We start from the raw sequence: 16,558 nt of genomic DNA on the forward strand, positions 1-16,558 counted from the left end.
TTTTTGAAAAATCTAAATAGGCATATTCTCCACAAAAACTAAAACTCCACAACTGGATATCAAGCAACAATTTTGCCATTGTCTGAGCAAAACAAGATCTCCATTTAAAGTGTCTTCTATTTTCCCCACTGCAGGGATTTCGCACACACATTCATGCAAAGTGCAAGGCAACATTCCAAACTAGGGAAACAGAAATACTAGATTGTCTGTCCAATCCAACTTTTTAGGATGAGTAACAGTGTATAACATTTAGACCATTTTATTGACACAAAATAACCATCCAATAACATGTAAAAAATAATAATAATAAAACAAATCTATATGTAAAAATTATTAGATTTAAAATATTTTTAAAAAAGTATTGTCATCCATATTGCCCCATTTCTGGCTCCTAGAGATAGTATATTTATTTCACCTGGTGGTAGGCTTTTTGTATATACAGATCTGTGTCAAACTAAGCAGCTATCCAAGTGTGATTATCAGTGGATGGGGGAAAGAATTAAAGGAAAATAAATGTCTTAGGACCCTTCTGAGCGGTCCAACTACCAGCAGCTTCCACCTACATCCCACATCAATCACTTCCTCCACCTCTCCATTTACACCTCCACCAGCCTCTGTCCCCTACAGGGTCCCCTTTGTTCTGAGGAGGAGGAGAGGACGGGGGGGAATAGAGGTGATGCGGGGGATGCAAGAGGGAGAGGTGCAATTACTGCTTTCTCACCCAGGGAGAGAAAGAGCAGAGGGAGAGCCACTACTGTTTGACGGAAGGGGGAGAGGGGTTAAGCATGACGTTTTCCTCTGATGCATCATGGAGGCCAGAGAGGAAAGCTGCTCTGCTGCTGTTTGTTCGTAGCAGAGGAAGGGAGAATGACATGTGCCGTCTAATCTTCAAAGGCTGGTCATTCTGGCCCTTAACGGTTGAGGAAAAAACATTTCAGAGCGTCTGAATGTCTGCAGGCTGCAAAAGTTTTGTTTGCCACCACACGCACACTCTGGAACCGCAAGACCTTCCGCTTCAAACGCACACGTGCCTCATGTGGAAGTTGACGACATACTCGGCATTGGTGCGCTGGACGGAGATGGCGAAGGGCTCAAAGGGATGGAAGGTGAAAGCCACCAGACGACGCACAGCGTGGTTGACTGGCCGACCCAACAGGCCTGCTTGGATCTTGAACTTTAGCAGGCCTGAGTCCCGTGCGTAGAATCTAGAGGGAAAGAAAAGCAGGGGATGGTCACTCTGTAGTGTCTGTTAATGGTTTTGCCAAAGAACTATTTACTCAATTGTTCATATGTTGCTGAGAGGTACTTGCACATTAGGGGTGTCACGATACGCCTAATCCACGAGTCGACTTTCGATTTTAAGGTCACGATTCGATTCTCGATATTTTTAAAACGTCCTTTTGTTCAGCTTTGAGGGCTATATGATTATTAATTTAGGCTATTGTCTTGATTTGTAAAGAAAAACACATGTTTCTCAATAAGTCCCTTTTATTTGAATAATATCAAATGAGAACAAAAAGGGTTTTATGCCCTTACAACTGTCATTTTCAGATTCTTCTTTAAGATGAGTTAACAACAACATTCTTGTGAAGCTCTATAACTAAATACAATCTAAATACAAAGTTGAACATGTAAGAAAAAAGGATCCAAAGACAACTGTTATTTGGATGTTCTTAAACATCTTAAAGTATGTTTACATTGTTTGAACAGGTAAGAGCTTTAAAAAAACAAGAAATGTGAATAATAAACTAAGCCAGGGGTCTTCAACAGGGTTTACCTTAACCCCATCCCTTTTCTGAGGTGAACTTTAGCCAAAAATAGCAGATCTACAAGCTCACAACGCCTCGCACTGCGAGGCGTTGTGAGCTTGTAGATCGGCTATTTTTGGCCGAGAGGTATAGATGTAGAGGGGAAAAAGAGAAGACGGAGCAACTATCAATGCGGAGCATAATCGACAAACGGTAGCCGTTTTGTCAACAACAAACTCTTCTGTGCTGGTGTGTGCGGGTTGGTCCTGTCGTCTTTTTTTTCTCCCCCGTCGTAAGCACGCATGCGTGATGCACGGAAAAAACACAACAGCGGCTCGAGCATGCAGCTCGAGCTGCTGCCAGCTCATTATTAACCCTTGAATCGCGATACGGCTTTTGATTTCGATACACTGTATCGAACGTCATTTTCGGTTCGATTTCGATACGTATCGAGTATCGTGACACCCTTATTGCACACCAATAAGGTCCATTTAACAACTTCTAGTCTTAGTAAAACAGACCTGAGTTGCAACTGTACTTGTACCGCTTGCGTTGCAACGTGTACTGTTGTGAGCTTGTAGATCTACAATTTTTGCCCAATGTTCCCCCCAGAATACGGATGCTAAGGTTTAAGTTGTTAAATCACCACTTAAACCCTGTATAATTCATTAACAGAAGTCCCCCGGGGGCCTATACTAGGCCCGCTCCGGCCACGAGAATAGGGACACTAGGGTTAAATGGAGAGAAAGAATAAAGAAATCACAAGAGGGAGACAAAGAGAAAGACAGCAGAAGTGTGAGTGAGAGAAAATCCGATTTTACCAGAAGCAAAAGCAGTCAAGTGTCTTTCTCTGGTTGGCCGCCAAACATCAATTTTGAACATCAATCGTTATTCTGTAATTTCGTAATTACAGCTGTCGCAGTATAGATTTTTCCCTCCTTACCACACAAATTAGGAAAGCAAACTGTTGCAATAACCAGCATATTTTTGTTATAAAATAATAGGTTTATAAATAAACCTTCTGAATGCTATTCCAGCAGTATTCTATTCTTTATATCAAATATACGGTAGCAAATATGTCTCTTTATACCAGTGTTGTCATAAAGTTTGCAGCAGGAATATTGGTCAGTCATTCCACAAGTACCCATTCTTTATTGAAACAGACAAAATAGGATTGGCCCCTGAACACTGCTTGCAAGAACAAAAAACGTGCAAATAGCAACAGCGATTTGCACTGCAATGTTAAAATACAATTCTAAAAGCACACATGCATTGTGGCAATTTATTGAATAAAAGGCACACAACACGTTTAAAAAAGCAAATGAACGTAAAGGCCACTTCTTAGCAATTCTAAGGTGCACCTTCGTACTGGCAATTAAATGTATAAAAAAAACATTAAACAATACAAAGTCTAAAGCCCCGTGGGACTCTTGACGCTCTTTGGATTATGACATTTGGTAGGTGGTTTGAAGACAACACATTTGGTGTAACACCTTACAATGGCCAGTCAAAGCTTTTAGAGTTGCATGATGGTAGAATAAACATTTTCTCTCTCCCCCATTGGGTGTGCATCGCCCCATAGCACAACATGGACCAGCCGTTGCTGCCCCGGGCCCTATGTTGAGAACCACTGGTATATGCCATTGGTTCTCAAAGTGGGGCCCGAAGACTAGCCTGGCATAGCTAGACTATATCACTGCGTGGATATGAGTCTGGTGCTTCCATGAGGACGTTTTGTTTCCCAAGGGGCGGGATCAAAACAATGTCCCTCGACGCAATTGGTTAGACCTACAACCAACTACCAATTACAGTCGCCCATATTCGAATACTGGGCCCTGATTGGTGCCCCACGTCTTCTGGGAGAGGAAGTGGATTCTCTATGGAGCGGTGCCAGACCCAAATCGCAGAGTGCAACTTGTTTTTGCACTCGCAGATTCGTCTGGTCCCAGGCTACCCGAAGACCACCAGGGGTCCTTGAGGGGGTTCCAAGCAAAATTGATAGTTAGGAACCAAATGCACCCTTAATGGGGCTGTAACTCGAATGGAATCAAATGGACGAGTACGCTGTCAGAGTTGTGGGGCGTCCGTGGCCTTATATATACTAAACTGGGGGTCCTTGAAGCTAAACAGTTTGAGAATCACTGGTTTACACCAACACCGTGTGGAACGGTTTCAGTACCTTATAGGGTGGTCACCGCAGGTCTTGGGCCTCTCCATCACAGAAACCCACTTGTCATCATAGCTGAAGAGGGAGAGGTCCAGGTAAGGACTGCTGCTGTAGGACTGAGCACTGATGGGCAGCTGGCCCAGCAGCCGACGCACAGCCTCCGTGTGTCCACCGTACTTAGCATTCACTATGGTGTCTTTAAATCTGGGGACAAGGACAGGAGCACTTCAAGGGACTACACCATGAATTTTAACTTTTTCTTCTTTTTTGTGTGTTGTTGGTCTGCCCTACCTCTCTTCGATCCTCAAAAATACCCCAGTTTGACCACTCAGGCTTTCACAGCAAATCTGGGGTTTTCTGTAAATTGGTCTAAAAACAGGCCAAACTGATTTGGTCCCCCTGCCTACGTCACGTCAGGGAACAATTCCTCCCGTTTTCAGTTACAACCAAAAAAATATATATATACATTTTTCTTTTTTAAATATATTTTTCTTATTTTTTTTCTTTTTTTACTTTTTCCACACAGAACCAGGAGATAACATGCATACAAACTGGCTCAATAGCGCCCCGTGCCAAACAGGATAATGTGGTATTGCAGGTGAAAGTGCTTTATAAGCCAGAGAGAAGTTAGTTGGAATGAGTACATCTGAGGCTTGATTTAGGCTCAAACCTTTTGAAAAACGTTTGAGGGACATAAACAATATGATATTAAATATTATTATTTTTTTAATTCATGGTGTAGTCCCTTTAAGGTCAATTCAACGCTAGGAGTCTGACAACATTATAAGAAAAGCGTGAAAGGCTTCACACACATATACACACATACACACAGAGCCCGTCTGTACCTTCTCTGGACCTGTCGTGCATAGTTGTTGGAGGAGGCTGAGCAGGGGAATTGGACGGCCTGGCTGTGGAGCGTGGCGTTCCTGAACAGGTCACAGAAATTCTCAAACAGTTCCAGCAGCTGGTCAGAGGTATTCTCAAAAACGGCCAGCACCTCTGTTGACACCATGTTATACACAACGAAGAATGAAGGCTGGGAGAAATAGAAAGGCAGAGAGAAAGAGTATACACTTTATGCAAAATATTGCTATAAGCGGTAACCACAAAGAGATCATTGCTGTCGGGCAGAAACCTCACATCTCTATAATTCAACTTGTGTTGTTTTTTCATAAATGAATGCCCTACATTGTCATACGTAAGTGTCACAAAAGTAGCCGTTCTAAGCTCACAACGTGGTGCGATGCGACGTGACGATCGGCTGATCTCTATCGCTGCACTAGAGACTCCTTCAGGTTGGTCTGCTGTTCAGCTGGGAGGGATACTGCATTCCTCTGAACGCTTTACACACTCCTTGTGAAACTCCTCACTGTTAGGTGAAAAGAAATGGCTGGCGACTTCATGTGCATCGGAGGAGACACATGGTTGTCTACTCTACAACTTCCCCAGAAGAAACAGTAGGGGTTGGCAGTGACAGGGGCTACACACGTGGGGGGGAATCACAATGACTAAATTGTGGAGAAAAACCAAGGAGAGCTGGAAGAAAGGTGTTGAGCGTGTGTGTGTTCCAACCTGTGAGGGGTCTGTGACCCTGAGTGTGACCACATCTTCACTGGTATATTTAATGAAGAGGTGGTGTTCATCTAACAACTGCATCTTCCACATCCTCAGACTCCTCAACTGATCAAAGAACTGAAAGAACCTAAACACACAGAGACACACACCTATTAAACAAGAGGCCACTGAAACATCACAAAAATTAAGAAATCACCCTCACAAAAACAATATTTTGAAGTTCGATTTGGTGTTTTTCTGTGGAAGTGGAATCTTGAAGTGGAAAAAAGTACCTTTTTATTAAAGCTGACTAACAGAGCCACAGACCTCTAAGGATTTAATTTATGCTGGTACAAATATAAAAGAAGTGTAATGGCACTTTTCTTTTTTTTTCAAAAATAATTTCACGTTAAACCAAATGTAAAACCAAATGTGAAGTTTACTTTCTTTTACAGTGAACCAAGAAAACATTTAGTTGGTATTTCAAAATATTTTAAGAAACATTTAAATCCAGATATTGACACAGTGATTACAGCTTAGTTAACTGAAACCAACGAAATGACAAAAACTAGAAATGGTCAAATGATCTTGCGAGTCATGTGAGCTTAAAAAAAAATCTGTGGGAGGGACCCATTTCTTAAAAGAATTGTCATAGTATCATGAACGCAACATCCAATCAACCCCAAATGGGAATTGTAGGTTGAGGGGCCTCTAAAGCGCACCTCAAAAGTGCGTTCACTTCTGCCGATACGCCACAAATTAAATGCAACCGCACCCAAGCTTCCTCGCGTCCTGATGGCTGCAACACATGACTTATACTGCCCTGGCTAAGCAACCCAGCCTGTTAGAGATATGCACTCAGCGGGGCACCCTTCTCTAGTTTCTTCTGAATTGGAGGAAGAAAAGCAAACCATTTGTAACTGGAGGTGTTCCATCCCACTAAGCCTCTTCCAGGAGTAGAAAAGCAGTCCAATTAAAGATATATTCACTTTCAGAATGCACAACTCACAGGTTCAGAAGCACAGTCAGTGAGTTGCCCTGGAGATCTGCTCTAGGATTCTTTTTCTCCCCAGCTCTCAGAAATGTAATAACATGAACCCTATGGTCCCTGTTCTGGGGGAAACGGCCTTTAACCAAAAGATAAAATGGTCAAAACCTATGGAGTATTTCTGGTCCCCTGGGGAGGAGACATTGCTTTTGCAGCTTCACCCTGCTGATGGTGGTTCCGGTGGCGCCGAGGCGGACGCTGAACCGCTGAGTAACGATGGCCTCTCTACCCACTCAGGTATGGTCACCTGCTAAAGCACTTATCCAACATTCAAGTGTGACCTACAGCATGTGATACATCTATTGCGAGTGAATCTTCTGTGAACAAATAAAAAAGATAGAGGAAAAGTGATGAAACCTCCTCTTTGCTGTGGCACTGCCATCCTGCTCAGCCCTCTTCCACAGATAGACCAGCAGTCTGTGTTTGAGTGAGTTGATGGTTTTGTCTGTGTAGAGGCGGGGTAAACCAGGCTGACCCTCAGGCTGAGCCTCCGTGTAAACAGCTGAGAGAGTTAGGAGGTCGTCTTCGTAACAGAAGCGACCAATAGTTCTCACGTCCAGGAACGTCCCCTCTGGGGTCACCTGCAGGTGGGGGACGGACGAGGAGGACAAAGACATGTGAGAAGACAAACATACATCTTGTGTACGAGTAGAGAAGAGCAAGCATTTTTGCTCTGGTTTCCTCAGAGTAGCAACTAAATAATTGCGACCGTAGGTCGCATTTACTATAGAAACCTGCTCCAGGTGTCCGTCCGTCACGTCACTCCGTCACACACGTCCCGTCACACTTTTGCCCTGCTCATATCTCCGCACCCGTTGCCCCGATCCATGCCAGATTTTGCACACACACTCCTTACCTGCCAAACTACACCCTCCAAGGACCCCCGGAGCTCCAGGGACCCCCAGCTGCCTCGGGGACCCCCAAGTGTAAAAAATGAGCACATGTGGACTAATTACCAAATGACCACCCCAACGGGGCTGCTCACGGGGCATTCCCGGGGACCACCCACTCCTGGTGCTCCAGAACGGATGCAAAAGTGGTGGCGCCCCCAGTGGAGGACCCCCTGCCACTGCAGCTCACATAAAATGCCGTAACTCGGGCTAGGAGCGTCCGGGAGAGCCGCGGCCGGTACCTATTCGTCCGCCAAGGCAACGCGGACACCCCACCCCTAATTTCTCACATGGCCCTCTTCTAGCGCCACCTTCAGGCCGCTTTTCACAACACATTTTTGCCCACTACTCCTACAGTTTTGCCCCTAAAAACACGCAAATTGCTACACACTACACAGTATGTCTACACTCATGTCATCAACATGCCTGCCACCACATTTCTTAGACCACCAAACACAACTATACATTGCCCACACAACTAGGAACCAATCGCCGTTACAGCCCTCTTCTGTATACATGTGACCTACGGTCGCTTATCTCCCGATTAGGGAGTCTTACTGGTAATAATATTGTTCACCTCAAAGAAGCAAATAAACACACAAGATAATATAACAGTTGTATTACATTTGATCAATGTTGAGGCATGATCATCACACACAGTTTTACACTCAATCTGACACTAGAAGTGAAACTACAGTTTGCTCTAACGCCTTGATAAAAGCATGACCAATGTTTATCCATTCACCTGAAAGACGTGTATGGTCTGCTGCTGGACCGACAGCACAGCCAGGATGTTCCTGTAAAGGTAGAGCCCCTGGTTGTGGGAGAGGATGATCTTGTCACACTTAAAGGACCTGGTGTCACACAGCCGGCCTGTGTGGAGGTCGATGATGTGGAGCGAGTAGTCCTCTAGAGGAGACCGCGGGTTGGGAGTCACCGACTCGTTGTTGCGGTACACCTGGTTAAGAGACGAAAACCAACATTCATACCGGTTAATGTTGGGCAGATTGCCCTTAACTGTTCACACAATCACCTATTGTTGATATTTTGTTTACTTCTAGTTCCACAAGACAAAACATAGGGTTTTTATAGGAACAGTTGCTTTTTTCCAACTTTGTATCCTATCGTATTTTTAGCTCTTAATGTAATTGAGCACCTTTACTGTATAGTCTGTATAGCATGGTACGTTTCCCTCAACTAAATAAAAGACATGATGAAAGCACATTAAATAACATATCTGGTGGAACAGGGAAGATTGTTTCTAACAGGGGGATTGGCGGGCTTAGGACACAAAACATCTCTGTTCTACAGTAGTTATACTGTAGACCACAAATTGACAGATTAGTAAATTGTTCAGAACTAAATTGAAGGTGAAGACTAGAGTTTGTGAAACGTGTCTATACCTCAAAAAAGTACGGTGGCGGCTCTTCAGGGACATATGCAGCTGACCCAACGATGACATAGCGACAGTCATCTGTGAAAAGACTACACTCCCGATTTAGGTGCTCCCCATTAGAAGCCACATTAGTGACGTGGAGTAAGGAGAAGAAGCGCTCAAACAGGCGGCCACGGATGTTGAGGGAGCGCTGGTCATTGGCCGTTGAGAGTGTCTCGCCCTCCTGCCCTCTCAGTAGGTCCTGGGCCGCCTGGCAGCCTTGGTACTCATAGATCTGTGGGAGAAACATTGATGTCAGGAAGCAGTAAGAGATGCTAGTTATGGTTAAAACAGTCCAACCGACTTCCACAGAGGTGTGGAGGCTTGTTCCCCACACATATACTGTAGGCCCATTAGAATTGACAATTTTGGCATTTACAGTAGCAAACGCTCTTATCGAGAGCAACGTTTGAAGAGCAAGATAAAAGCAGAAAGATTTGGCAAGATTTGAATCTGCACAACTAAATCCATGACTTATATAGCAAGGATTATGCCAATCAATCACAGATATTGAATGAATGAGGCTTCTATAATAGAGCTCTAAGGAACTATACCTAAAACTACTGTATTTTTTTTACAGGTTAACCCATTTAGACCTGAGGCCGATTCTAAAAACGCCTTCTTAACCCTGAAGTTTTCTGAAAAAACGTTTTTACCTTTCAGGATTCAAATAAAAAAATAGCTAAACTAGCAGAACAAGAAGCTCAAAACGCATTGCGATCTGCTACTTTTGCTACTTTTGTGTGATGCTGTAGTATGAACAAGTAGGGCATTCATTTACGAAAAAACACAAAAAGCTAAAATATGGAGATACAAGGTTTCTGCCCGACAGCAACGACATATAGCAACAGCTAATATGACACAGAGGTGTTCCCGGCCTTCAAAGGTATAAAAAAAAAGGTGTTCCAGGTCTAAATGTGTTCTTACCTCTAGAGAGGTCTGGTCAGAGGAGAAGGCAATAAAGCAGCGTCCGTCTGGAGAGAACTTTCGGAGGAAGCATGGTGGCTTCTCCACATTGACCACAGTGAAGTTGGGGAAGAGATTCTGGTGGAAGCAGCGCACTCGGTACCAGTGGGCTCCAGCTCGGCCCGAGCAGATCCTGCGCCTCTCCAGACGATGGACCACGTTCTGATTCTGGATCCGTCTGGGCTTTAAGGTCTGGGTGTCCTCATCCATAATCCTGATTATAATAATAATAAATTATAATAATAATATAAAACATGCAACACATAAAATACTGCAGTGCAGTGAGAAATAAAACTGTTTTATCAAACAGTAAGATGTCAATTTTTGACAAAGGAAAGACCTTTCAACAAAAGCATGTTAAGAAGTGATAGATAAATAAAAAGATCAAGAGTGGGCTTCTCAGGCAAGTCTTTCCAGAGTCGAGGAGGAGCAATGATATCAAAGACAACCAGCATGTACCTGAGGTCCTCAGGGTCACAGTCAGGCCCATATACTGGGTTTGGAAAGCATCTGTGTCATTTTAGATGTTTGAATAGCCGTTGGCTATTCAAAAATAGCAGACATACAAGCTCACAGCGCGTCATGTACATCTGCTAGTTTTGAACATTTTAGAAAAATCTTGATTGTGTGAGAACTACTGATTTAGAAGACATTCAGGTCTTAATGGATGAATCTACCCACAGTACCCCCCAGAGCCAGATGAGCCATGGTATGAGGTACAGGTACATGATAGTTAAGAACCAAATGGACCCTTATGGGTCTGTAACTCAGAGAAGTGTACACATGGATCCATTTGGTTCCATTTGTACACTCTCTGAGTTAAATGAACACTGATTTTACAATATAAATTGGGGTCCCAAAATAGAAATGCCATTAAATGGGGGTCTGTAGCCTAACGCGTGTAAAACCGGGGGTCCTTGTAATTAAAATGGTTGAAAATCACTGCTCAAATCTCCTGTTATGGGGGTCCCTGGCATATCTTTTCAAGTGGGAGTCCGCGGGCTAAAAGGTTTCAATTTGGGGGTCCTTGGCATGAAAAAGTTTGAGAACCACTGGTCTAGCCGACAGGGCAGCATAGTGGTTTGCTTCATTGACAATTAACAAGCGCGCGCACACGCACGCAAGCAAGCACACACACAAACAAACACACAAACAAACACACACACACACACACACACACACACACACACACACACACACACGGATCCCACTCACCAAAACTACGAAAAAAAGTTGACATACGTCAAACGTAACCTATTGATAATCCTATCACCATACAGGTGCAATAAACCGGACACTCACCTGTTGGTTTAGCAGCTTTAGTTTGCCTCCTGTCATCCAGTGATTGCACTAGATCTGCAAACTAGTTCAACTGATGCTGTTAGCATTGTCGCTAGCTAGTTTTTAGCCAGTTTACACAGTCACTCGAAAATGTCATGTTCGCTCTGCTTGTTCTTTAACGTACTAAGGCGCAACCGACCGCTAAGTATGCGTATGTGTTTTTATAACCAACAGCATAATAACATCTTGCTAAATGCTGAGCTAAACGCTGTTTGGTGTCAGCTCTGACTGAGTGGTAAACATTACACCGTAGAAGAAGAGAGTGCTGGACTAACTCTGGTGCTGTTTTTAAAGTAGCGTATTGGCTTTCTTTTCTAACAGCGCCGCTACAACCTGTTGAGGTTGGAAAGGGTAATGCATATATTGTAATATTGTTTGGGCCGGGTCAGTTCAGTTGTTCTATGACCACTGACTGACCACCAGTGGTGGAAGAAGTACTCAGATATTTTCCTTAAAGGGATAGTTCACCCCAAAAAAGTAACAAGTAACTCAAGTTTTCAAATAATTGTAGTGGAGTAAAAGTACAATATTTGCCTCTGAGATGTAGTGGAGTAGAAGTAAAAGTATTGAAAATTTAAAATACTCCAGTAAAGTAAAAAAAATACCTCAAAATTGTACTTATGTACAGTACTTGAGTAAATGCACTTGTTACTTTACACCTCCAGACCTCGCTATCATTTTAAATGTTCATTGCACTGCACAATGGCAGGATTAAAGGTGTGTAGCCTGAGTGACATTTAAAAAAAGGGTTAAATATCTATGATAGTAATCGCTTGTGTTCAGTTTGTTCAGTAACAGGGGTCTCCATCTCCCCTCTCCAACTCTAGTAAACAGAAAATAGCTACATTTTCAGGTCGGGATACAATTTCATCCAAATAGGAAAGATTCCAGGATATCCTATAAACAAGCAGAGGTGGACGAAGTACTCAACCCCAGTACTTGAGTAAGAGTACAGATACTCCTGGTCAAATTGACTCCACTACAAATAAAAGTAGCTCAGTCAAAATGTTACTCAAGTATAGTAAAAAAAATAATTGCTTTTAATTGTACTTAAGTATTCAAAAGTACATGCTTTTAAAAAATACTTAAAGTACAAGTAAAAGTCAAAGTAGAAGTAAATCTATTTTTATCCTATCAATTAATTGCTGTAATGTTTTCGCAATGAATTTATAGGACCTTGTTTCAGAGAAGTAACTCTCTGAAACCACCTGCACTGCATGCACTGATGTGCTTGCTTGTAGAACCACTACGTTACACAAAGCCTGCAGAAACACCAATAAAAACATAGAAATGACTGAGGAACCAGAACTAAATACTTTTACTCCTATACACCCATACAAGATGTAACAATACAGAAACCTTGAACTAGTTACTTGTATATTACTAGATTAACATCATGTATATTTCTTTTGCATACTAACAAGTGTAAAAGAAAGGCTTAATAAGGGGGTCGAGTGCCATGTAGTAGCCATGTTCGATGCTGCTTCGATAACCTCTCGTCATCGAAAATAGCCGCTCTAAGCTCAGAAACACATCACTTCTGCAACGGATTGTGAGCCTGTCAGTCAGACATTTTCAGCATTCGAGGAAAACAAAATATACGTCCAGCTTAACCACCCCAGAGCTGCCTTCCCCTTGGATTTGGTCCTATTTTAACAGCATTTCTCAGTAATATGGCAATGGATTAACAAAAAAACCAAAGACAATGGAATTGGAAAAGTATAAAAATTAAGTTAAAAATGGGTGCGATCTCCCAACTGGATGAAATTGGCAACCATCCTGGAAATGTATTTTCTGCTTAGCTGGAGACCCGGTTACTTAACAAACACTATAGCAATGGTTATCAGAATATTGAGCTTTCACTTTAAAAGAAAAAAACAATATCATATATACTACCTTTAAATGCATGTAGCTGGATAACATAAATCTGAGCATATTAGGTAAATGTCCTTTAATAGATGTGATAAAATTCTGCTATTGCATACAAGAAAAATGGTCAGATTGTGAGAATATAGACACACATATATAATAAGTGCACTTCTGTGTAAAACCAACGAGGCAAACCCCAAATGCTGGCCTTTCTTAAGATGTTCCTGCATGGTAGGATTAGACAGGGGTAATGGGGCTACTGCTCAGGGCCCTTACCAGTGGACCCTTCAGGCACTGGGCCACGAGGCCCATTAGCAATGTATTTAAATGTAATATATATCATTTACATTAAATATTTATTTGAATATGGGTTAACGCTCAAATATTTGGGCCCCTTAGCCTACAGTACAGTCTCCTGCTGTAGCCATCTGACTATAACAGGACTAACGTGTGACTGACAGAGTATTTTTTAGAATAGAAAAATGCATGCAAATAAATATAATGTGAATACTTAGGGTATATAGACTCTGGACTGCAAATCCTTTATCCTGTCTACTGGTGCTTTCTTGACCCACACATCACTTACAACTTGAGTAGTGTGTTTGTGTGCCCACTGCCCACCCAACTGCCCGTTCTGTGTAGCGTGGGATTGGGTTTGTGGGAGCCCAAAAAATAATTGGCCCAATAATTGGCCCACAAAATTACCACTTTTATGTATATTGTAATGCCTTTTTGTGTATAGAATAGTGTATCACTTCTTTAATTGTTGTGTGGAAATCTTGTTAATCTTGTGTGAGAGAGAGAGAGAGAGAGAGAGAGAGAGAGAGAGAGAGAGAGAGAGAGAGAGAGAGAGCGAGAGCGGGAGAGAGGGGGGGGCGGGGGGCAGACAGACAAACAGACAGACAGACAGACAGACAGACAGACAGACAGACAGACAGACAGACAGACAGACAGATAGACAGACAGACAGACAGACAGACAGACAGAAGAAAGAGAGAGGGAGAGAGAGAGAGAGAGAGAGAGAGAGAGAGAGAGAGAGAGAGAGAGAGCGAGAGCGGGAGAGAGGGGGGGGCGGGGGGCAGACAGACAAACAGACAGACAGACAGACAGACAGACAGACAGACAGACAGACAGACAGACAGACAGACAGACAGAAGAAAGAGAGAGGGAGAGAGAGAGAGAGAGAGAGAGAGAGAGAGAGAGAGAGAGAAAGAGAGAGAGAGAGAGAGAGAGAGAGAGACACACAATCAGAAAGAGATGGATAGTAGTAGATGGGGAGCAAGTACAGGGGAAGAGAGGGTATTGTGACATCTACTTTTGGAACATTAAATTATGGAGCCAGAGAGAGAAAGTTTCTATAGAGGACCTTGAGTCTTAGTCCATCCCTGGTTCCTATCAGGGTGAAGATGTGACCAAAGAGTAAACACTAATGGATTCTACCTTGCCAGCCCAGTCCTAATAATGGCAACTTGTTGATAGCTTGTCCTAACTTATTTTGTGCTTACCGAATTCAATGTCAGTTTACAGTAAGCCACGCAGCTGTATCAGAAGATGGATTGATGGATGGATGAGTGAGCACACATTGGCCTTGTTTGAATTTAAGTAATCTAAAATGACAGAGAAAACAACAAACACTGCACCTGTAGCCTACATTACTGTTTGTTTAGTCCGTTTCATATTTCATTTATTTGTTCACAACCGTATGTAGCATGATTCACCCCGATGACCTGCACCTTGCTCCCCATAATGTCACATAATTAAATAATGATTCCCCTTTTATGGAGCCTGTTCTTAAGATCCAAAAAATTGCATTATGAAATGAACGAGAAATGTACAGCACCTTGGTCTTGCAAGAGTGCTAATGGGGGTTTGTTCGTGCAATTAGCCTGACCTTAGAGTCAAGTTTAAATGTTGTAATTTTCCATAAAAGCACATGCGGTGAGCATAAAAGGCCAGTGTTAAAAAAAGGAAAATGAAGGAAAGAATGGAGGAAAAGAAGGGAAATTACCCACTTCAAAATCTAATGGCATTTTCCATTTCAAATATGCCTGATTAAGCCTGTGCTTCAAGATGTGTGTGTGTGTGTGTGTGTGTGTGTGTGTGTGTGTGTGTGTGTGTGTGTGTGTGTGTGTGTGTGTGTGTGTGTGTGCGTGCGTGCGTGCGTGCGTGCGTGCGTGCGTGCGTGCGTGCGTGCGTGCGTGCGTGCGTGCGTGCGTGTGTGCGTGCGTGCGTTTGTCTGTGTGCATGTGCATGTGCATGTGCATAGACTGATGATAGGTTCTTGGTTTACTTATGATCCTAGATTACTATTTCTATGCATTTGATGTATTACCTTGTGTTTGCTAAATGCCTATTTTAAATTGTAAATTGTAAATGGCATGTGCATACATACACATGTGTGTTTTAGGCAACAACTTTTTTTTATTATTTATTTATTGACAACACACAATGTTCACATATCAGTACACATAAAAACAAGACATACTTAAAAAGACAAAGAAAAAAGGAAAAAGACAAGATACACAAAAAACACAAAAAACACCATAAAAAAAATATACAGTGTAGGCAACAACCTTCACAGGAATACTTTTAAGTAAAAAAAAAAATCCTCTCCTCCAGTTTTCTTCTGTAATTTTCTCTCTAATAAACCTTGTATTGTACTCGACCAGAGACCCTCGCTTCAGCTTTTAGCAAAAGTACAGCAGAGACCGAGAGGCAGGGCTTGAGGATTTCAAGTACTTTTTAGCCTTTCTGTTAGAAGAATTGGCAGCTATTTAAATCCATTTAGTTCCTCGCGCTTGTATAAGATGTACTTTCTAGACAAAAGTGAGCAGAGTCTATAGTTTCTACTCTTGTTCATCACAAAAGTTTGTACAAAATTACCACTTTTGTGTATATTGTAATGCCTTTTTGTGTATAGAATAGTGTATCACTTCATTATTTGTTGAGAGGAAAGCGAGAGAGAGAGAGAGAGAGAGAGAGAGAGAGAGAGAGAGAGAGAGAGAGAGGGAGAGTGGGGGTGCAGGCAGGCAAACAGACAGACAGACAGAGATAAAGAAAGAAGAGAGAGAGAGAGAGAGAGAGAGAGAGAGAGAGAGAGAGAGAGAGAGAGAGAGAGAGAGAGAATGACTGTCAGAAAGAGATGGACAGTATAGATGGAGAGAAGAGGGGAAGAGAGGGTATTGTGACATTACTTTTGGAACAGTAAATTATGGAGCCAGATGGAGAGAGAAAGTTTCTAAAGAGGACTTTGATAATAGTTCAGACAAAGGGCAATTGATTGAACATGCAGGATTCTACATCAATCAGACTTTTGAAAGGTTATTCAAAATTTAAACAGCAAATAAATACCTTATTTTTATCCTTTTCTCTGGTTCTTTCACTAAGACAGTTGTATTTGACATTTAAAGAAAGCTTTTAATTTTTCCATCCAGCCTAATTTCACAACATAATAGAACATTTTAACACGGTAAGTCTTCACTCTTCATGCAGCTGAACCTTTCATGTCTTTATAAACGTGGATGTTTTCTACTTTTTCTA

At 42.4% G+C, this 16,558-nt stretch overlaps 1 protein-coding gene across 1 annotated transcript; it reads right to left on the reverse strand.

The window, feature by feature from the left end:
* Positions 1–249: 249 nt before the first annotated feature.
* det1 (DET1 partner of COP1 E3 ubiquitin ligase) lies at positions 250–11,389 on the reverse strand. The gene is made up of 9 exons (XM_084061066.1): positions 11,111–11,389; positions 9,770–10,022; positions 8,811–9,077; positions 8,153–8,365; positions 6,875–7,098; positions 5,488–5,617; positions 4,761–4,951; positions 3,928–4,119; positions 250–1,205 (listed from the first exon to the last, which is right to left on the reverse strand). The coding sequence occupies exons 2-9, from the start codon at positions 10,016–10,018 to the stop codon at positions 1,016–1,018; spliced, it is 1,656 nt and encodes a 551-aa protein (XP_083917192.1). The 5' UTR covers positions 10,019–10,022; positions 11,111–11,389; the 3' UTR covers positions 250–1,015.
* Positions 11,390–16,558: the final 5,169 nt, after the last annotated feature.

This window comes from Gymnoscopelus microlampas (genome assembly GCF_963454915.1).
Source record: "Gymnoscopelus microlampas genome assembly, chromosome: 6".
NCBI classification, from domain to species: domain Eukaryota; kingdom Metazoa; phylum Chordata; class Actinopteri; order Myctophiformes; family Myctophidae; genus Gymnoscopelus; species Gymnoscopelus microlampas.

What these genes read in the sequence shown, in the direction of transcription:
- det1 (XM_084061066.1), bottom strand. Translation starts at nt 10,018, where the DNA reads ATGGATGAGGACACCCAGACCTTAAAGCCCAGACGGATCCAGAATCAG. An exon ending in CGCCACCGTACTTTTTTGAG is followed by an intron (nt 8,366 to 8,810) that starts GTATAGACACGT and finishes TCTCTTAACCAG; the next exon opens with GTGTACCGCAACAACGAGTC. An exon ending in AGACCATACACGTCTTTCAG is followed by an intron (nt 7,099 to 8,152) that starts GTGAATGGATAA and finishes CCCCACCTGCAG; the next exon opens with GTGACCCCAGAGGGGACGTT.